Raw genomic sequence first — 22,658 nt, 5'->3', positions numbered from 1 at the left:
TTTATTCATCTGCAGTAATTCATCCCATTCAGAAGACCAAGATTTTAAAATAATATTTAAACAAGGTTGAGGATAACAACTAAAAGGTGCCCACAAGAGACATATTTAAATGCCTCCTAAATATATTTACCAAAGTCAACAGCGAAGTTTAATTTGGCAATTCTGCATTTTAAAGCTATTGTCTCAATTAGGCCAAAAAGGAGGATACTGCTTATGACTGCAAGTCTCTGCCTGACTTCATTTATTGTTCAGTTCACAGTCTCTGAATACAACACAATCCTCCAACGGAGTCAGCTTTCATAATTCAGCAGTACAAAGTCTGCAAACACATGTAACCTAGATCCATATTTCACAGTGACAGCATATGATAGCAGAATGTGAAGTATTAATGCTAGTGTCACTACAGTCCTACACTCTACTGCACTTTAAGAGAAAGCAGCTGCTGAGATGAAATGTGTGCCAACTGTCTGAAGACAGAAACATAAGAAACATTCCTTCTGTTACAAAGGGAGAGACACACACAAACAGACTTTCTTTTAGACTCAACAAGCCCAAAGTTTCTTACTTTTGCCTTTTACGTTTCTATTTCAGAGCCGCTCGCGCGCTGCGGGAGAGACGCGCCCGGGGTGGGAGCCCCAGCCTGGGCACAGAGCAGCTCCTGAGGCACCGCAGGGCTGGGTGAGGGTGATGCATCTGTACAGGAACTGCTGGAATGGTGACACCAATCTGGCAGGATTCTCCAGGATCACTTACAGAATCATGGAATCACTGAATCATTTAGGTCGGAAAAGCCCTCTGTGATCATCGAGTCCAACCATTCCCCCAGCAATGCCAAGTCCCCACACGGCTTTTAAATCCCTCCAGGGATGAGGACTCCACCACTGTCCTGGGCAGCCCATGCCAGGGCTGGACAGCCCTTTTGGCGAAGAAATTTTCCCTAATATCCAACCTAAACCTTTCCTGGTGCAACTTGATTCTGTTCCCTCTCATTCTGTCACTTATTACCTGAGGGAAGAGCCCAACCCCTGCCTGGCTTCACCCTCCTGTCAGGGAGTTGTAGAGAGTGACAAAGTCTCCCCTGAGCCTCCTCTCCTCCAGCAGCTCCCTCAGCCACTCCTCATTTACCCAAAAAAGCCCAATTCCCCCCAAATTCCTGATGAGATATGAGATATAAACATGCAGAATGCTGGTTAGAGATGCTTTAGGACCTCCAGGAATGCTACAGCAGCTTTTCAATAACCAAAGCAGTGAAAGAGTCTCCTGCCTGCAAACATCTTTGTCCTCACCCATCCTTGTGTTGTGCACCTGCTGCTGAGAGCTTTCTTAATTGGACTAAGGGACACGCTACAGAATTGTAAATTGGATTAATAAGGTGTGTTTTTTAAATCTATTCTCTACATAGAGAGCAGTAGAGAACTTGCTCTCCTTGATTTGTGTCTAGTCCTGGAGCAACACCACCAAATGATCTCCCACACAGTGTATAACCACCTTTTACACCCAGTGCTGCAATAAGAGTGTGACATAATCTGAAACGTTCGGCCATAATTCACTTAAAAACTACTACAACCTCATTGACCTCCTTATCAAACAATTTATTGTGCATTTACAGACTGGACAATGAAATAGAAGAGGTAAGGTATTAATGGTGACACTATTTGGCAAGCTCATAGCACAGTTCATTCAGAAGGCAATTTTAAAATTGAATGAAGAGGTTTGACTAGGCAATAAAAACAGCCACAATGCCAGTGAACAGTACTTAGGAGGAAAGCCTCTAATTATCCTATTTATAAATCAACAGCAATTTTACTGATGACTTCTTCTCAAACTTGATTAAAATAACTTCAAAAAATTAAAAAATAATCAGATCATATTTGTTTTATTAAATTATGATTTTAAAGCGTTATTGATTCCCTTCATAAATGAAAATGATAAAAACTTGAGGACAAGAATGAGACAACATTTTTTAAGAGAAACATTTGTACAACACTCTGCAACATAATTATAGTGCTGCCCTTGGGGAAGGGGATTTTATTTTATAATGAGAATGTTTACACTGTTATGGGGTTCAATCTATCTGGGAGGGAAGGTTAAACTTCTTTCCATTAAAGACAGGCTTATAATGAAAAGCTCTGAAAGGAGAATGGAGTCTAATATAGTAGATGTAATGGCCTATTAAATGATTCACACACACAAAATGAATCAAATTCATTGTATCTTACTGCTCTTTTATGACAAAATTGTTGAAAAAATAAAACTATTGTCAAGATAATTGCATATTACATATACTGTATTACTGTAACTACTATTCTTATTGGGTGACCCAGAGTCTACATTTTAGGGACGTTAATAGGACATTACATTTTAAATACTTTATAGCATTGGAATGTTGCACAGAAATCCCACTTTCACTCTGAAGGCAAAAATCAATTCAGACTTTAAGTCATGCTGCAATTCTGCATCATTCTTTTTCAATTAAGTTTTTGCATACATTCTTTATGATGTCATTTCTACATTCCTGCAACAGATGTTTGTTTATATCCCAATTTACCCGAATGCTGCCATACTAGTCCCTGAACGTAACCTCTACAACCAGCTTGTGTTTCCAAAAACACAGCACAAGAAATGTTTCCTTAAACTTGTCCCCTCAATCTACTGCTAAAAATCACCATCTCTGATAATCACACAGTAATGGACATTGTTCTTACAGGAGCTTGAATGCATCAAAAATACCAAAAGAAATTAAATAAAAAGTCATGGTACACCTCTAAAAAAATAAATTATATATAAGCAAGTCAAAAAGTAGGAAACATTTGGGATTTGCACGAAGGACTGAAAATTTTACATGAGATCTATAATACAATATTTTGGCCTACTACTTAGAGCTGTGCATTAATAATGACTGTTCATTAAGGAGCTGGTCTTGCAAACACACAGGCAGACTGACAAAATCTGCATGATTTTCTCCTACTGCAGCCAGTCACCCACAGAACTGCCCATATGTGCTCAAGCACACATATATTAAACATCAGAAACCTTGGGTTATTATCTTTTTTGCTAATAAACGCTTCTAAAATACTGGCTGCATTATTTTCACATGTTGGAAAGTACCAGGATGTACCTGGTATTATCATAATGCACGTGAAAGCACAAATAATACAGGACTGAGAATATTTTGGGCACTTTTACCCAGTAAATAAAAACACAATCAGCAGGGTTAGAGTGATTCCTGTTCCAGATTAATGGGCAAAACTTGGGACACCACAGACAGCAAAAACTTCAAATTTTCAAAGTTTATAGAAGACTTTGCAGGTATTCCAAGACCTTTAAAATACCTCAAAATCTCAAATAATTTCAACTGAGTTGAATAAAAAATAAGCCAGAAATTCTAAATTTAGATTTCTCATGGGAGGACAACCCTGTAGAAGCAGATCCTTATATTTAAATGAATAAAGGACTTAAAGCATTTAAGCATCAAATACTTAAGTAAAGCATTTGAAGGCTCACACCCTTTTCTGAGCCTTTTCCAATATTAAGAATATTTCAACGTGTTTGTTATTATTATTTGTTATATAGGGGGGAAGTTTAATTGCTTCTACCCAGCTTCATTGGAGAACCTGCTGAGTGGGGGTGAAAAGTCCAACAATTCTCATCTACAACTGGCTATGGAAACTGGCACATTTTAAACACTTCCTAGGCTACCCAAACTTGATGCATTTTTTTAATATAACTTAAAGCCAGCCTAAAATCTATTTCACAGCGCACGACCATTTTTTAAAGCTTTCGACATAAAAAAATGAGGCAAGAAAAAAAATTAAAAAATATTTTAATTACAGGAAGATAGGTGAAGATTTTCAGTTTTGTGTTCCTATTACTAGAATTCAAGATAACATAAATAATCCAGATTTCACAATCTGAAGTGGGATTATTTCTCCTGCAGGACACATTCTCCTCCAGAAGGCAAGTCCCAGTTCCTAAGCACCAGAAAAAAGCTACTAAACATAACTGCAATAAAGCAAATTAATCATTCAAATCTCAAGGAAGCCAGCATAAGAATGTAAGAAATTAAACTAGAGTATTTTCAGAAAGAAAAGTGGAGGAATAAATAGCAATTGAGCAATCTGGTCCAGTGGCAGGTGTCCCTGCCCATGGTAGGGGGGATGAAATGAGCTGATCTTTTAAGTGCCTTTCAACCCAAACCATTCCATGATTCCACGAACTCCCCCTGCTTATAAAAGTAAGATACCTTGAGGAGAACAAGTCCTAACCATGAACAAGATTCTTTCCTATTAAAATTAACAAAGTAACCACCCATACCATTCTCCATACATAAAGAGATGGAGAAATTACCAATGTAGAAGGTGCCAAAACATGAATAAAAAATTGCACAGATAGTTGAGGCCAAAATTAATCTCTTTTCCAAACGTTCAGTCAGGACTGGAGTGGGAAATCTGAAAGGCAGCTCAATAGACAGAATATGAAACAGAGAAATCATTAAATAACTGGACTCCTAATTTACCACGCAGGAGCCATTCCAAGACAGTTCCTAGTGGTGATCAATGTCAGACAAGGCAGATTGGCTTGGAAGGATGCTCTGAACAGTTTCACATTGCAAGACTACAGGCCTCAGCTACTCTTCTTGGAGAGAAATAATGCCAATAACACACATTATCCAGCAGATGCTTTTCAACTGAGGAATTCAGGACTGTGTGTATGTGGGATGAACACTCATTCAACAACCTCTAGCAGAGAAGATCCATCAAATCACCCACTTATTTTCTCCTTCTCCTCGTATCTGCTTCCAAAACCTTCCATCTCTCTTTATTACAACTTCATTACCTCAACTTCAGGCATCCCTATTACTGCACTGGAATAATGCTGACACACCAAACTTGTTTATTGGTAGCCCACAGCTATGCAGGAGGATGAGCTGCACATCCTCCCCAGTCATTGTGTTTGAGTATCTCCACTTCCCCAACAACTGCTCTGTGGATACTTTGATTTTCTACACGAACAGGAGTATCATGCCAGCTCAAAAAAGGTTAAAAGACAGAAAAGTAAATACCAGAGCTTGGATCTCTGAAGACACTGAAGTCAAATTTCATGTATCCAAACAAAGCATCTTCATCATTGTGAGGCATCCTCCTAGTTAGCATTCACTTTAGGAATTCCAAGTTAACAAATGCTCTCCATTTTTTCCTCAAGGAAAATCAATTTGTTTCATTTATAGTAGGTCTTTTAAAAGGGAGTCATAACTGATGGATTACAACATGTTCCTACCTTTTCAATCTGAATTTCATAAGAATAAAATAAACCACAAATGAAAGTGCTTGTACCAGGCACGTTGAACCTTTCTTCTTCTATTAGCATATCAGTCTGCAATCATAACTAGATCAATAGCAAAGATATCTGCTTAAAAGAGCACCATGCTTTCTTTTGTCAGAAATTCATTACTTTTTATTAGGGTCATTGCTTGAAAACTTCAAAACACCATATGGACCTAATTGTGGTTTATTTTGGCAAAAAGGAAGACACTGTAGAACAATTGAGGCATTACATTCTACAATTCCATTACTTTCATCCCTCTCCGTTTTATTACTGTGTCATTAAAGGCAACTTGAGTGAGCGAAGAATTATAGTGTCATGTGTACGGGCTAGTAGATTAATAACAAAACACACTCAAGTTTAAAGGTATCTAACAGCTGTTTTCATTATTTTGTGTAAATACGCTTGAAGCATATCTATCTGATTAGTGGATAGAGTGCTCTTCTCTGTCACATGCCATGGGCACTGCTATGTGCAAGTAATCAAAGTGCTCAGAAAATGAGTTTACATTGTTCACTGCTGAAATACACAAATGTCAGAAAGTGACTGCGCATCAAAGCTTAGGCAAATCAGCTGCTGCAAACAAACAGACTCCAATGCACATCGCAGCTTTAAACATTCCTCTGCAGCACAATGAGTGAACAGGACTTATTGCCAGCCCAAATGAAGTGATGCTTGTGGAATAATAAGTTGCCAACGTATAGATGTGCTGGCAAGTCCAGCACTGGGTACCACTGAAAAGAGCTCAGCTGCTTCCAGAACCACAGATACAATGGTTTACTATGATAAATATGCCCTGATATCAGGCAACTTTGTGGATCTCACACAAGGTCTCACTAGAAAACAAAAAAAGAAAAAAAAATTTTTAACCCTTTTAATATTTCTAAATATGTTTTTTAGTTTTTCATTGTGACTCTTTTACCAGGAACCCTGTCAGCTGATTCCTCCACTTATTGGCAACAAAAAGACAACAGTTTAGGCACACAAAAAGGGTCCAATCCTCTCTTTTCCATATATAGTCACATCACTCAAGATGGATAATTCAAACTCAGATGGCAGATAACACAAGTGAACTCCGAATCCAAGAGACGTGCAATGAAGTTTGAGGAAGGACATATAAATTTCAGTCACTGAAAGGAATTACTGCATAAAAAGTTCTTCTTTCTGTCCTCCATTTGCTTCTAGCACAGATTGAGGCAGTTTTTAGTATTAAAACTGCTCTACACAAGTATGAAAGTGAAAGAGCCCTACAGACTCATCAAAATAAGAAAGTTAAAATAACTCATTGTGACTCCAATGAGCTCAATAGAATAATTTTATCCAAATGCTTCAGTGAGCAAAAGTAAACTGAGGCAAAACAGAGAAGGATGCTTAGAGAGCCACAAAGACTCAAAACATTTTGCCTGGCAATGGTTTTTACTGAGGCACATCTCACCTAATGCTTTCCCAAATCCCTGTGGTTGTCAACCCTTTGGCACCACTTCTACTTGTCTTCTGAGGGATGCCCAGGCTTCCAAAAAACATCATCCATGAATCTGTTGACATTCCACCCCATGAAGAGTTCCAGACCAGGCTGGATGAGGCTTGGAGCAACCTGGTCTAGTGGAAGATGCTCCTGCCCATAGCAGGGGGTTGGAACCAGACGGTCTTCAAGGCCTCTGTCAACCCAAACCATTCCAGGATTTTATGATCCTAAGAGTGACGCCTCAAAAACTCCCTTGTTGCAAAGGCAAAGAAGAGGAGAGACAAAAGGCACTGGCCATGATGTGGTTTTCTTCAAAAGCACTAAAACGTCCAGATGAACCCAGTACAGTCGGACAAAAACACTCCCCTCACTTCTTTTCCCTTCCCACAATGGTCATTATGAATCCAACCAATAAAATTCAGCCCATCTCAAACACAGTCAGAGCTGGATGAACTTTGCAGGACACTGCTCATTTATTAAACACGTGATTAATGATCTAGGAGACCAACAGTGTGCAGAACACAGAACAGGCTGGGCTGCTGTGTCTTGTACAGATGCTGAGAACTCAGGATCTCCTTCATGGACCAGTTCAGGTCTCAAGACTGAAGTGACCAACTCATCATCCATCTTTTTTCACCTTCATTTTGGGGATACCATCACAACAAACATCTGCAGCTGCCTGGCACTACTCCCATATTGTTTAACCTATCATTCTATGAATTTATCAAACTTGCATTTCAATAGTGTTTCAACAGTCATTTCACAACTAAATGTGTCTCTGGAAAATAGAAATCAAACCAAGCAACCACCCTCCACACCCATTTTTTCACTTCCAGTCTCAGTCATTTAATAATGACCAATTTATACCTAGTGGATGTTGTAAGGATTATCCTGAAACTTAAATAATTCCTCCTCTTTCATGGCATTTATCCTCTGACTGTATTTATAAAGATTAACATATATCCCCTTCTCAACCTTTATTTTGCTAGGACAAGTGAACCATACTCTTTTAATCTGCTCTCATAATACAGATTCCCTAATCATCCTAGCAGCAATTCTCTACACCTGTTTCACAGTTTAAATTAATCTTTCTTGAGCACGGGTGACCAGAACAACATACTTTTTTTTTTTTTCAGTACTTTACAGAGACAAATCAATCTGTACATTTAAAATCCTTTTCTATGGTGTATGAGATTCAAATACACTTAAAAAATTAAATATATATATATATATATGGCACGGTATAGCTATTTAGCTACACTAAATGTCAACACATTTGTGGCAATACCTGCACAGCCACAATGACTGGTCCGCTTTTAGCACATCAAAGTGACCAAGGGAAGGAAGATCTGCCTGTTTCTCTATTTAACACCTGTGAGAACCATCAGCTGCAGATGGAAAATGTTTAAGAGTTCAAAGGAGAACATGGCTGTGAATAGCTTGGGGGTTTTTTGAGTGTCAGTCATCGAACTGAAGATAAAAACCTGCTGCAGAACATTCATGGTAAGTATTCTGCCATGGAGAGTGGAACATACCTAAAACCAAATCCATCCTGGAGAAATTAAATCTGAGGCTCTTCAACTGCTGCAGAAACAGCAGTAAGAGACCTGTGGCTTCCAGACAAAAAGAGCTGATAAGGAAGCACAAGTGGAAAGAAGAGGGTTCTGGTGGTGAGACATCACACACCACTAAGGTGATCTAAAATCTCTTCCAGCCCAAGGCTTTCCATGATTCTATGGAATCATTACCTCCATGTCTGGTTGGGTAGCAATGAAAACAGAGAGAATGTGGTCTGATAATGAGTCCAGTGTTGTGTGGGGATAAGAAATACATACAGCAGGTCATGGATGGACAAAGTCCAGCTTTCTGCAAACCTTACCTGAGCACTGCTTAGGAGCCATCTTAAAGGAAAATGGCACCATTTTATGAGGAATCCACTCTAAAATTTACCACAGATTGGATGATTCAACTTAATACCTAATTCCTTCTTCCTGGCTGTTGTTACTGCCTGTAACTTTGTTTGAAAATAATGAACTGAACATAAGGGTATCTTGTTTTATAATATCCAAAAACCATTCTGCAGCAGGTAAGTATTTCTCCGCAAAAAATGTCCCTTCCTAAAAAAAGGTAATACAATTCCAAGAGCTTTTTTTCCTGCATACTTGAGGAAAACCTGGAGCTGCTGGCACAAGTCTAAAGGAAGCCACGAAGATGCCTCAAGGGCTGGAGCCCCTGTGCTATGTTATGGACAAACTGAAAAAGCTGGGAATGTTCAGCCTTGGGAAGGGATGGCTCCAGGGAGAATTAAGAGCCCCTTAAAGTGCTTAAAGGGGCTCCAAGAGAGCTGGAGAGGGACTTTGGACAAGGACATGGAGTAACAGGACCGGGAGAATAGCTTCAAACTGCTGGAGGGCAGGGATAGGTGGGGATATTGGGAAGGAATTGTTCCCTGTGAGGGTGGGGAGGCCCTGGCACAGGGTGCCCAGAGAAGCCCTGGCTGACCCTGGATCCCTGGAGGTGTCCAAGGCCAGGCTGGACAGGGCTTGGAGCAGCCTGGGATAATGGAAGGTGTCCTTGCCCATGGCACGAGTAGAACAAGATGATCTTTCAGGCTCCTTCCAATCCAAACCATTCTAAGGTAAGAGGCTGGGAAAATAAGACTTGAATGTCCCACAGTTCTTCCACAAAGCATCCCTATGAGTTGGTGTTTGTAAGCCCAGGACTGATGAAGCCTCATTACCATTTAGAGATGCATCTTTTCCATAGTAAAGCAGAACAGCCTCCTACCTTAAAAGCACTTCTGGCACATTTACGTTGGAATTTTCATATTTTTAAATGTATGCTATCTGAATTATTTAAAGGGAAGAAGAGGAGGATTATTTCATCTGGGAGTCACAACTGAGCAGGGGGAATGTCCAAAATATAAAATATTAAGTATTTGCAAATGCAAAAAAAAAAAAAAATCGAAAACAAAAAAACAAACCAAAAAAACCACAGAAAAAACCTAACTAGATTAAAACACTCCTTGAGCAACAAAGAAATTATCTGTGATTTGGCAAAATTCAAAATCATTTAACTTCATCCCATTTGGTTATGTATAAATAAAACATCTGCATTAAGTTGTTCTTACACATTACATAAAGGTCATCTCCATAGGACTGGAGAGCTATGCTCCAAGTTTCCTCTCCAATATGTGATTTTATGTATTCCATCCTGCAATTTTGTTCTCTTACTCTCTATAATTTCTATAGAACATCTTCATATCTTCCCCACTGACACTTCCATCTGACAGTACCTCTGACTGTAACTGGAATGGGTTGTCTGCAATCTTGCACACAACAGTGCTTGAAGCAGATCCAACACACATAAAGTTTCAGTCTCACATTTAATAACAATTTGCAAGGCAATCTATTCCACCACTCTTTTAAAAGGTGCTGTTTGTTTGGGTTTTGGTTGGTTTTGCTTTTTTCTCCCCAAACCAATGCTGCATTCGAGATGAAATGTGTCTTTTTCTAAAGATACTGCCATTCCCCTACAACTGGGAACAGAGGTTCTTTCATCCTTTCAACACTGATTTCTGACATTTTATATTCTTAGTGAAGAATCTCTAAAACTCACGTCTCCCTTCCTATTCTTCACACTTTCTGCAAAATTTTTAGCATATTACCTGTTTTCTTTTATATATATTGCAAGTACCCAGCATATTTAAACAATAAGGTTCTGTCACTGCCTCATGTAGCAACTAAGAAATAAGATGCCCAACATGACTGCCTCCCTCTCTGTTACAATCCTGTAAGCATGAAATCCCTTTAAAGGAAAAAAAAAATCCACCTTCACTTCCATGCAATATTCATGAATTTCATAATAAAAAATATGAAATTGTTCAAACGTTGAAGGGCAGTATTTTGAAATGCAAAATCCAGCAGGGACAGCCTTGTGTATAAAAACCATCTTTCACACATGCAAATGATTTAAGTTCCTATGGATTGAAAGGGACCTGGACACAGCCAGACCACTCAATACCCAGAGTTAGTTTTGTGCCACCTTTTTCCTTTTTCCACCCCTGTTAACATTGTATTCCCGCCAAAAAGCCCTCAGTTCCCCCTGACTGCAGGTAAAATTAGGGTATTTAGTACTTTGCAGGATTCTACCATTAAGCAACAGCTTTTTTCCACTTTGAATAAAAGAAAAAAAAATCCAAAAAACAACCAAACAAACCCACAGCTTTATTTCAAGTCTGCTGTGACAATTTTAACCAATTAAATTTAAATTTCGCTGATTGTTATGACAACAATTTGATGAAAACTCTGAAAGCATTTCATGTCTCAACCGTCCTGAACGGGACTGATATTTAACTCAACCCCAGCATTCAGGAGAAAGGCTCTGTTGTGAAAGGAGAAGAAAAGACACAGAGAGAGAATTGAGGTAGGAAGGTGAAGAAACCCCCACAAGGACTTGTGTTTATGATGCTTTAAAAAAGGTAACATGTATTTACATTAAATCGATTAAAACTTCTACTAGTGCGGAAACTAAAGTAAAATTATTTTTTTTTTAATTCAGAGTAAGTACAGCTGGATGGGTGTATTCTAGATGGAATCCCAAAAGACTAAAGAGCACCATCCATACCAGTTGCCGATGAAGGTGTCATTTTCAACCCTTCTCCCATGACATCCTTCAACTCCAAATGCCCACATTTATTACAGCAAGGTAGGCTATTCTCTTCCCAAGTTGCAGAGAAATTATTATGCATGGAAGTGCATAATAATCCAGTCCAGTCGTGACTCTACCACTGACTTCCCACATGAATATGCACGAATCAATTAAACCTCTGAATGCATCCATTTCCTCCTCGAGTAGTAATGATAATAATAATAATAGCTGCCCATTGTATAGGGCACTGCATGCAATATTTTTAATGCCTGCTAATGAAATGTGCTATTAATTATTAGGATGTGGTTTGTTTTCTGAAAGCCAAGCACCAGCACGTCTCAACTGTGTATTCAAAGTGGCACAACTTGAATATTTCTGAAAAACTGCCTATGGGAAAGTATTGTGGAAAATCCTCCTTAAAAAGCAAATGGTATTTAAATCAGTATGAGAACTTGTAGCTCTCACCAGCTCTGCTGCGGAGAAATTTGCAGCTAAGGGGTTAATCAGATTAGATGGGAGTGGTTATAGGCTCAGTGCCACAGGTTTTGCCCTTTGTGGCTTCTCACATCCCAGACTTGGAAAATATGAGCTGTGATACTGAGAAAGGTAAGAAGCCAGCACAGCCCCATAGTGATAAATGAGTTTGCATCATCTGTCATTAGAACTTCCTGCCAACAGGGTCATTCCCTATTAAATTACCACTTGTCAATGTTTAAAATACTGATTGATAAATGACTGTGCCAAAACTGATAACACGACAGCTTTTATTTTCTAATATTCTTGGTTACCACATTCTGCTACTTCAAGATACAGATATAGTAGGGCTTTTTCCAAGTACTTTAGTGAAAGACAATTTAATCTAATACAAAACTAACAGGTACTGTATAATGATTGGTCCTGATATACATTACATACTATTCTTCTTGCCAAAATAAACCTACTGGTGATTTAGTGATACGGGTAGATCCAAGTTTCACATTTCATCAAATGCTAGTAATCTGTTTTATCAATATAAACTGCATTTTAATGAAAAAATTCTTTTCTTCAGTACACTTCACTTTTAATTCCCCAGAGTATGATAATTCGTTCACGCTGTAGAACAAGAATGTTTTACAAGACCTTAACTCTCCAGAGAAATTTCTCTGTAAATACAAAAAGCAAATTTTATGGGAATGTGTTGTATGCAACATGAGCAGTACCCAACATAATAAAAAAGTGGGTTGCACAGAGAATTCTGCTTAAGTATCCTTGTGAGCTATTGTGAGCCTAAATGGTTATTATGATAGCATTTAGAGGAATACCTATACGACAGATAAAAGAGAGTCACTAAAACTATTTTTGTCCCCGAATAGATAAAAAAGAAATTACTTTTTAGCAAGTTTTGCAGAATGAATATATCCCGGCAGACTCTTCAGCCAGGCCCTTCTCTAGGAGAGCACTCTTTTTCTGATGCTGCTGGAGTGGCCTGGGGATAAATATTGTGGGGATAGAACTGGCATGTTCTGCCTGGAAGACAAGGCTGGGGTAACAGCTCTTCCATGATCCAGAGGGAGAATGGAAATTCGTACATCACCCAAGTCAGTACAGATGAGTGTGTATAAGAAGCATCATGTGAGAAAACACCACTGAAAATGAAGGTGTCCTTCACTGAACCACCTAAGCCCTCACTGCAGGTGCAGCTACCTGAGTCAGCACTAATCTCAGAGAGGCAGGAGGAACCACCCCACTGCCAACAGCTCCACAATGGAAAAATTCCATTTTATGCCCCCTTTGAGCCCACACTGCACATTGCTCCCAACAGGGGCTGTGTCCCAGATCCTGAGAGCATCCCTCATGCTCATGGTGTAACTCAACACCGATCCTGAAACCCCGCTTGCGGCAGGTGAGGAGGAAAGACATTCTGGGGAGCAATTTCCATCCCCCAGCTCTTCAGCAGCAAGCCCCAAGGTAGGAGCAGTCTATTGGCACTTTCTAATTATGCTGATGACCCATAAAGTGTGGTGGCAGCGAGGCTGTGCCATTGGAGAGGGCACAGAGCACCACGAAGATGCCCGAGCCACCACCAAAGGCAGGAGGTACCCCCAGTGCCAGAGTCACTGTCATTAGCACTCCACCTAAGCTAATACAAACTATTTCACTGGAAGGCTAATTAGCCAAAAACTGCTCTCCTAAGCTATCTATGGCTTCTCACATGCAAGACAGCTCACTACAGCTCACATGGGTACCACTGCTGAGCAGCTTTCCCTGCAATGCAGACACGTCCCCAGTGCCCATCCATAGCTCTGGGCTCCTGTGAATTCAAGTATCTCCTTGCTCATTGACATCTGCATTTTTCCAGTTAAGTTCAGCCCTGCAAACCTGATCGGAGTGATGCAATTAATTTATTTCAATTTTTTACTTTCCCAAATCAGGCTCCTCCACACATTTTTCAGCACAACAGATACTGCCAGTGTCTTTTAAAAACTTCTGCTTTACTCAGGAACTCCCTTGACTGGGCCTAAAATACTCTCTGAATTGGCAAATTCTGTCTCTCTCACACTATAACTAAAAAAATGTAAGCCCAAATGGTTGAGAATGTCCTGTTAACTGTACTAAGTTATAAAAGAAAATGAAGAAACAAGTCTAAAATCTTTAATTCTACTTCAAAATGAGCAATGCAAATAGTATAAGATACTCACAAGTTCCACTTTAAAAAAAAAGCAGTTTTTATTTTCTGCTGTAATCCTCATACTCTCATGTTTCTTTTATATTATTCTACCTCAGTCCAATGTGAATTTTGAGCTCTTAGGAACCTTACTTCATTCTTGCTTATAAAAACATCTTCCTTTCCTACCACAGTGTGGTAACAATAAAGATATACTACAATCAGAGGAATAGAAATAATAACCAAAATCTAAATTGAAATTTTCATTGGAATGAATTCCAAGGAGTACCTAATCTGACCCTGCTTTGCAAACGGCCACTGACAATGTGGGCACAGCTGGGATGAGAGAATTCCTATAAAATCACAGAATCATGGAATGGTTTGTGCTGGATGGGGGCTTAAAGATCATCTAGATCTGCCAAAGGCAGAGACACCTTCTACTAGACCAGGATAATGGTCCCGTGGATATCCAAGTACCAACAAAGACCTTGCAGAAGTTTCCAGAGGGCTCTGCTGCCATATAGAGAAGTACCAAAGATAACATCAGTCAAAAGGGAATTTCTTCCCTGACCATCATTTTACAGCGCAAAAGTGGAAAAAGATTACATCAAAATAGACTCTATTGATCATACAGTGAAAAAAAAATTGGATTTATGTTACAATAGAAATGATACTAAAATGAAGCCAATGGCCAGGTAAGTGTGAATTACAATGTATTTAACTCTGTGCTGTAAACCCCCAGTCTGATACTCAGCACACATGGCAGAACAGCCACTGCTCTGCATCCCTTGCAATACCAATGCAACGTGCAGGGACAGCCTGAACTCAGGGGGGCTTTTTGTCTTGAAGCTTAGAAATACTCTGATATTTATTCCCACATCATATACTTCACCAGAATGGACAAAGAGCAGAATTCAAGGCAGAAATCATATGGGGTGGGTATACATGGAGCAGTCTTGGCACCACAGGATATAATATGGAAGCCAGTCATTGTCAGAACCAGAACACAGGAGGATTAGGTCAGTAAATATCTTATTCTGTCAAATCCTCAAATCCTTTCATCTTTTCTCATTGTCAGATAAGGACCACAGTCTGCTGGGTTTGCTCTGGGAACACTAACACGGGTCCTAAGGACAAACATTTATTTAAAAAAGATTCTTTATAAAAAAGCATCAACAACTTCCCCTCAGAAGTAGAAAAGCCCATTAGAGGCCCATTTGAAATATTTAAATACACACTACAAATTACAGCGGTGCCTCTCAGAGTATCCACAAGTGTTTCCTAGGATATCTTTCATCATTATATCTCCCCTCTTAAGTGATCATTTACTATGCTGCTTGTGCTGTTTGTGGCCATCACCTACAGTAATTACATTAAAAGGTAGATATTTTACAGGATTAACTCCTGTGACATGATCCTTCATTACACTGGTTTTGATCAAGGCTCAGATGCATTTTATTTTGCCCTACAACTGCAATATTAATCTAAAATAATCTTAAAAAGCTCCCCATCACATATGAGGATGATTTCTCAGATCACCTCTCTCTCTCCAATCCAAAGGTAGATTATGTTTCAGACAAGAACACACACTGAGACATTCACACACAAAATTAAAGAGGTCAAAATGAAAAAATAAAAAACCCACCCTGGTTATTTTGCCTTCAGAATTTTTAAATATTTTCCCAACATCTCAGCAAAATTATGCATTTTAAAAAGACTGCAGGCACTGAAATGATTGTCAGTCATGCAAATAATCACTTACTTACACTGTATGAGTTTGGTTTGGATAAAGCAAATTACCATTTGAAAATAACTTGAAAAACACTCTGGGCTAAGAGCTTGCTTTATAAATTTTAGCTTGGCCACAATTTTTCTTAACCTTTTTCTCCTCAATCTCCATTCAGTCACTATACTCATACAATCCAAATTAAAAAACCAGCTTTGAATTGCCACAGGTGCATTCAACTTCATGTAAATTATGTAAAGAAAAAGCAAATTTTGGCTGCAGCTGAAGGTCAGAACCCAAAGAACTTCAGAGTCAGGCAGAAGCAGCCTTTTCTTCAGATTTTTTCCTGTTGTCTTGATATTGGACTTTGTCTAAACACCTCAGATATTATATTTAGAATTAGCTGTTGAATAAAATATATATTAGATATAATAGAGCTGACATTAATTTTTGTTTTTAATCATTCTGCTCTGAAAGTTTTACTGTCACACAGTTGTTTATGAACATCTTAATCTTGAATCATCACTGTTGAAAAGAGATTTCTGATATAATCCCAAGTGCAATGACCACAATAAAAAGGGAAAGGTGTCCTGCCTTGTGAATGGGATCTAATATGAGAGCAGGATTTTAAAAGAGCACACAGAGAGATGTGAGATCTTTCTGCTGTACCAGTTTAGGTAGCAGGCTCATGATTTTACCCACCTAATCACCTCCTGCTTTGGACAAACGAGCGCTGTGTGCATGATGACTTCAGCCTAATTTGTCAGATCTTGTCTGACCCCATCTGCCAGGGCTGACAAGTCCAAAAGAGCTGATGTAATATACGAGCCAGGGTTATCATAACTTCATCTCCAAAACTAGGTCTGGGCCACATGATTCCTAAGGTATGCCAAAACTCCCAGAGCCTCTGGAACTGGCTCCACGTCAAATATGCTGAGCACCCACAGCATTCCCTGTGCTCCAAAGCTCTGGACTCTAAGAGGGAATAGTAGATCCTCAAAGATATACAGGTACTGAATTATGCTGCCATCCAGGCAGCCAACTCCCGAAGAAACACTGGAGCATTTTAACCCACTTGTCAAAAACAGATGTTTGAAGATTTAACTTTAGACATTGATTTCTAAATGATTTTCATCAGTATTTCAGAATATAAACTTTTCCAAGACACTGAAACTCAAACCTTGCAGTTTGAGTACATCAGCGAGTGCACGACCTCAGCTCCTGCACTAAAAATTTCTCTACCTCAAACTACCACACATGTATATTTAGCCTTTGAAATAACTCTAAGTACAGGCTGGTCAGGGACAAAGATCTCAAGTGTGGCCAGAACTTATTATCAGATCAAAAGGCAGGCTCTTGCAAAGTCATTGCAGTGCTTCCCATCCTTATTTCAGCAAAAAAAAACCTACCCAGCATGGTGCTGGGTTTAAGAGCATAATCAAATTGCAGAATCACACTCTATTTAGTGCTGGTCCCACTGAAGCAAAGTTCCTGTTCAGTGGGAGGAGAGTCCCTTATAACAGGAAAAACAATTGTGCCAGGTTTAATCAAAAGTGAAAAGGATCCTGTGAATGTTCCCTTGGAGCCACATAACCCACTGCTAATTTCAAGGCGGGCTCTGAACGAGGGCAATAAAAAACGTCCTTCAGAGTAACCGAGGAGGAGCGAGGAGCAGCAAATGCCAACATCTGCAGGGCTGCTCCCTGCCACGGGAATGCTGCTGCCCACCTGGAAAGACATTCAAAGAGGGAGGGGAGGCATAAAGCAGCTCCTTGGCTGCAGGCTTATCACTTTCACTGTTCTCCAGCATTTCTGTCTCCTCCGTGACCTCCCCTGCACAAATATGCACAGAGCCGAGGTGCTGGAACCCTGGTTACTGAGGATTTTAGACTTTCTGTGCTAACAAACACTGGCCCCCAAGAAAACACTACATTTAACCTAAAACCGTAAAGAAAACTTCCAAAGTTAAATAATAAAACTAAAATTATAAGTGTGTAATTTAAATAAAAATGTGTAACATCACGTAGTAAAAAACTCCGAATTTAAAGTTTTAAAATATAATATTAATATAATAATGATATCTTAATATGATAATTAATATCTGAATTATATTAATACTGTCCCTTCCAATAATATAATATTATATATTATAATATACTATATATATTAAATATATATACTTATATATAATAAAAACAAAATCAGTTTTAAAACAAAAACTAATCCTTCTCCTTCACTTTCTTCTTCATAAAGGTAAGTAATATTATATAATTTAATTTTAAAATCCACAAGTTGTTAATTATTAAGTTAAAAATAGAAATAATTTACGTATCGCTTCTTGATTAAACAATTTGTCCTTAAAAAACCTTATAATGAAAAAAATCCAACTCCATTTTTTATTTATTAAAATAAAATACTATAAAACTCACAGTTTATAACACTGTAATGTAAATAAAAACTAAAAAACATCTGAATCCAAACAAAAAATACCACCTCACACATTTAATCCCAATCCTAACAAAAAAACCCAAAACCTCATCGTTGAGGAGCAGGCAACTCCTGGAAGGCTGAAACAAGTGGGAAATCACTGAAACAAGTGGGAAATCACTCATCCTGAACGCTGCAAGTTTGCACGACAGGCACTGAGGACAGGCTTGGCTGCCTCAATAGCCTCTGATTATTGAAATACATTTATCAATTAGGGGGTTTTGCATATTATCAAACTCATTCATTAACGATGCTTTAGCTGATTAGTTAGAACGTCACCATAAATACAGAGTTTTGACAGGCTGGAGGCAATTTATGACGTGGAAAATGTACTGACCTGCTCACATCAGGAAACCTGACTGGAAAATAAAGAACTTGGCACTTCGGTCTGATTATTTTTTCCAAATCCTTAGGTCTGTGGTCAGGAATCAGCTTCATAAATTTTCCAATGGAGTTAAGAAAGGATTCCATATTAAAAGCAGAGTTGAACACCACAACGTCAGCAACCAAACTGTAAAAAGCGGTGAAGAATAATGAATGTATTGCTGGCACAAAAGGAACAGGATTATTCTACAGGCAAAGGAAATAGGATACATGTTCCCATAAACAAGCAAAAGGTGCAAGTTGATGCTAATTAAAATCAGCGTTTTCACATGAATTAGGAGTATCACAAGTACCTTAATCAGAAATGACTTAATTTCTCTCTATTCACCCTTTAAAAACATGTTTAACCTTTTTTAACCAATAATAAATTACTATTATTAATCTAAAGGAGCACATCCTACTCTAGCTGTGGAGTTTTGTTCATAAAATGCTAAGTACAGTGTTACTATCATCATCTCTCAGAAGAATTATAAACAGATAAGGCCCACTGTTGAAAGAAAATTAAAATTCCTCAGAAATACTTTTTATTGAAGGACAACTTACCTTAGGTTAACCTACCTTCAACTGACCATGTGTGTCAGGCAGCAGGATACTAAAGAAATGGATTGTTATTTTACCTATGCAAATGTAATCCTGATTAAGAGTATATCCTCTATATATAAAAATACAATACATAGCATACAATATCCACCCCCCTCAAAAAAAGTTTGAAAAGAAGGCATATAAATTTAATGTTCTATTTCTACTGCTGTGTTTTAAAATCAACCAGATCAATAATTTTAAGATGGAGTTCAACGATAATGCAGGTACTATTTCTCCACTCTTAGAGTCAGTCTGGAGAAAATAAGCAGCTATAAAAAGCCTGAAGGATCTGGAAGTTTATCCTGGCAGTGCTGCCACAACCAGAGCTACACCAACACACACAGCACTAACTGAGGTAAGAAATGCTTTATGGCCAGTTGGTTTTCTCAATATGTTATATATTGTAATACAGACCTACAGGTCAGAAGATACATTGAGGACATGTGTTCATAAGTCACAGGGCTGGTGAAAAGTATATTTGAGGTGAGAGGCTGTCATTCATCCTCTCTGCATCTTTCTGCTGTCTGGTCAAGAAAGAGAACTGACACTGCTCACCAAAGCAGCAGGAGTCAGCATGAAAAGCAAAGAAACTCCAACATTAGAGAGAAATAATCCTTTTCAAGCTGGCTGCAGGAGCTGAAATGCTTTCTGGCATCTTACCCTCTTGCCCACCTATGGTTTTTAACCCGTTGGAAGCCTCAGTTTTGAACAGAAGTCATCTTTTCTGCACTGATTTACAGATGACATGAGGCAGGGACCTGACACATTTCTTTGCTGCTCTCTGACACACAGCAAAGGCTCCAACAACATCATCTCACCTTCTCTCATGCATGAACTCATATCTGCCCTAGCTCCTTCCTGCAGGCTCTGCAAACCAGGGGCAAATTAGAAAGATTAACTCCTTAGAAACATCAGAATTCTGATTTTTTTAATGATCCAAAGCACCAACCTGAAGGTTCAAAGTGCTCTAATTTTTTACACTCTGTGTAAAAGTGGAAAGGTACATTTTCCCCATTTCTAACATATTTGGAAGATCAAAAGATGGCATTTCTTTGCAGATGACTACTGGAGCGTGAAAAATAGTCCAGAGGACATGGCTCCAATTTTCTGTTAAATTGGGGTTTCAGCAGAACAGAAATTGGAGATAAATATTATGTAACTACATGAAGAAGATAATGGAGGCTGAAGAGGACAGAATGGAGCATCTTTTCCCCCATCCCTGGAAGTGTTGAAAGCCAAGTAGGATGGGCTTGGAGAAACCTGGTCTAGTGGAAGGTGTCCCTGCCCATGGCAGGGGGTGGAATGAGGTGGGCTTGAGAGTCCCTGCCAACCCCAACCATTCTATGATCTACAAAAATCATCTTTATTTATCTAGTAAGAGAAGATACTTAAAATGAATCTTTTGAGGATAAACGTTTGTCAGTTTACAACAGATGTATGAAAAATAACTACCACAATCAAGCAAAATACATATACAAAAAATATTCCTTTCCTAGTGCCAGAAAACACTTCCTTTTGTTAGAACATCTGAAAATGGCTGCTACTGTTTTCAAAAGATTTTTCACTCCACTTTCCCATCTTTACAGCTCAGTAAGTGAAACATGTTGCAAACACTGTGGCAGAGGCAGCTGCAGAATGGCCAGAGCATACACAGATCATTAATTGAGAAATTTCAATATAACTGCCTTAGACTCTAAAGATGCAAAAGCTTAACTTGCACCTTAAAGTGCTCAAGCCCTATTCTTTATAATTCTTCCACCGAGAGAGGTGAGAAAGATCATGGAAATTAATTTATTTCAGTTGAAAACAAGCGAGTTTTGCTTTTTCGCTTAGGTCTGCGCAGTGCCTAACCACAAAGCTTTTCAGTGGTGCTGTTATTAACTTCTTTCATTAACTCAGATTCGAGAAATACATTTGTTTTTAGCAACAATAAAGGAACACAGCCTTTAAAACGTCTGGGTATTTTAGCACTGCACAATTTCTGAATACTAGATGAAAGAAATATAAGGATTTATCTGGTATGTTTACTGCCCTCTCTTCACAGGAAAAGTGCTGCAGTACATTTTAATTTCTGTTTATTTCCCTAAAACCCTCTCCATAATTTCAGCTGGATGCAGTAAAAGCTATGGCCAAGCACAAGCTGAGTAGCTGCAGCTTTGTGAAGCATCCATGAAACAAAGCACCACTTTCAGCCAAGGCACAGGTCAGAAACCCCACCAACAATGGGTACACCACGGCAGCATTGGTGGACTTTATACAATAAATTGAGATGATTTTTTAGAGCAAAGTGGTTCAGCCACACTGATTTTATCAAGCTCTCCTCAGAACTCTGCTGGTACCTCAGTTTGGTGCAGGGCCATCCTTTATAGAATCACAGAATAACCTGGGTTGGAAAGGCTCTAAAAGCTCAACCAGTGCCACCCCCTGCCATGGGATATCTTCCTCTATCCCAGGTTGCTCCAAGCCTCATCCAATCTGGCCTTGGACACTGCCAGGGATCCAGGGCCAGCCACAGCTTCTCTGGGCACCCTGTGCCAGGGCCTCATTGCCCCAACAGGGAAGAGTTTCTTCCCAATATCCCCTCTAAACTTACTCTCTTTCCATGTGAGGTTGATCCCCCATTTCCTGCCACTACATGGTCTTGTAAAACATTAATACAAAATAATTAATACCAAAAAAAAATCAATACAAAATAAAAACAGAAAAATAATTCATACAAAAAAAAAAAGTATAAGGACTCCTCAGGGTTATAATGCTGTAGACAGAAGGACACCTTAAATAGTGAGGAGCAGTGCAAGCCACACCTACCATGAAAGAATTTGGTTATATCCATACTGAAAATCCCTTTCCTGGCGTTTCTGGACAGGATATGCCAATTGGTTCTCATGGAAGTAGAGGACCTTTTTCAATTTGCCAAGGTCAGGGCGGAGGGCGGCGAGTTCAGCCAGGTTAAGCACCGAGCTTGCAAAGAGGATCCTGGAAAACAAGGAGAGCAGTGTTTACTGCCAACGAGTGTGCTCGCAGGGGTCACCCCTTCCCCTGCTCCCCACTCCCTCCCCCCCAAGAAAAACATAACCCCTATAGGGACACATCAATAGCTAAGCCTTAATACCATGTAGCAGCATTCGAAGTTTTGATCTCTTAAAAAGCAGCTGCTAAGAACCCAACTAGAAAAGCACCGAATCTCATCGGTCTTCCCAGCTCAGTTACAGAGAGATGCAAAATAATAAAAAAAAAAAAAAAAAGCTGGATGGATTTTATTGAAAAAGGCAAGAAAAGCTGTATCTGAAGGACAAATGGAACAAAGATAAGGCTGGCTAGGGAATACTTTGCTTGCCAGTTTCATTACACTTTACTTCTTTATGCAACCAACTACTGAAATTCAATATATGAGCAGG

The 22,658-nt window shown here is 39.0% G+C and overlaps 1 protein-coding gene across 6 annotated transcripts in view; it reads right to left on the bottom strand.

Moving 5' to 3' along the window:
• GTDC1 (glycosyltransferase like domain containing 1) overlaps nt 1–22,658 on the bottom strand; it is a 163,692-nt gene that overhangs the window by 64,517 nt on the left and 76,517 nt on the right. For all 6 annotated transcript variants that reach the window (XR_004081657.1, XM_031056246.1, XM_031056270.1 and 3 more), the window contains 2 exons: nt 22,069–22,236; nt 18,632–18,805 (listed from right to left, as the gene is read on the bottom strand). Coding sequence is in view for 5 of the 6 variants with exons in the window: in XM_031056246.1 (XP_030912106.1) it covers nt 18,632–18,805; nt 22,069–22,236 (342 nt within the window). In the remaining variant the exon portion in view is untranslated. The remainder of the gene's footprint in view (nt 1–18,631; nt 18,806–22,068; nt 22,237–22,658) is intronic.

Source organism: Geospiza fortis, unplaced genomic scaffold (genome assembly GCF_000277835.1).
Source record: "Geospiza fortis unplaced genomic scaffold, GeoFor_1.0 scaffold112, whole genome shotgun sequence".
NCBI classification, from domain to species: domain Eukaryota; kingdom Metazoa; phylum Chordata; class Aves; order Passeriformes; family Thraupidae; genus Geospiza; species Geospiza fortis.
The sequence above is the reverse complement of the archived record's forward strand: the minus strand, read 5'-3'. Positions and strand labels throughout refer to the sequence as shown.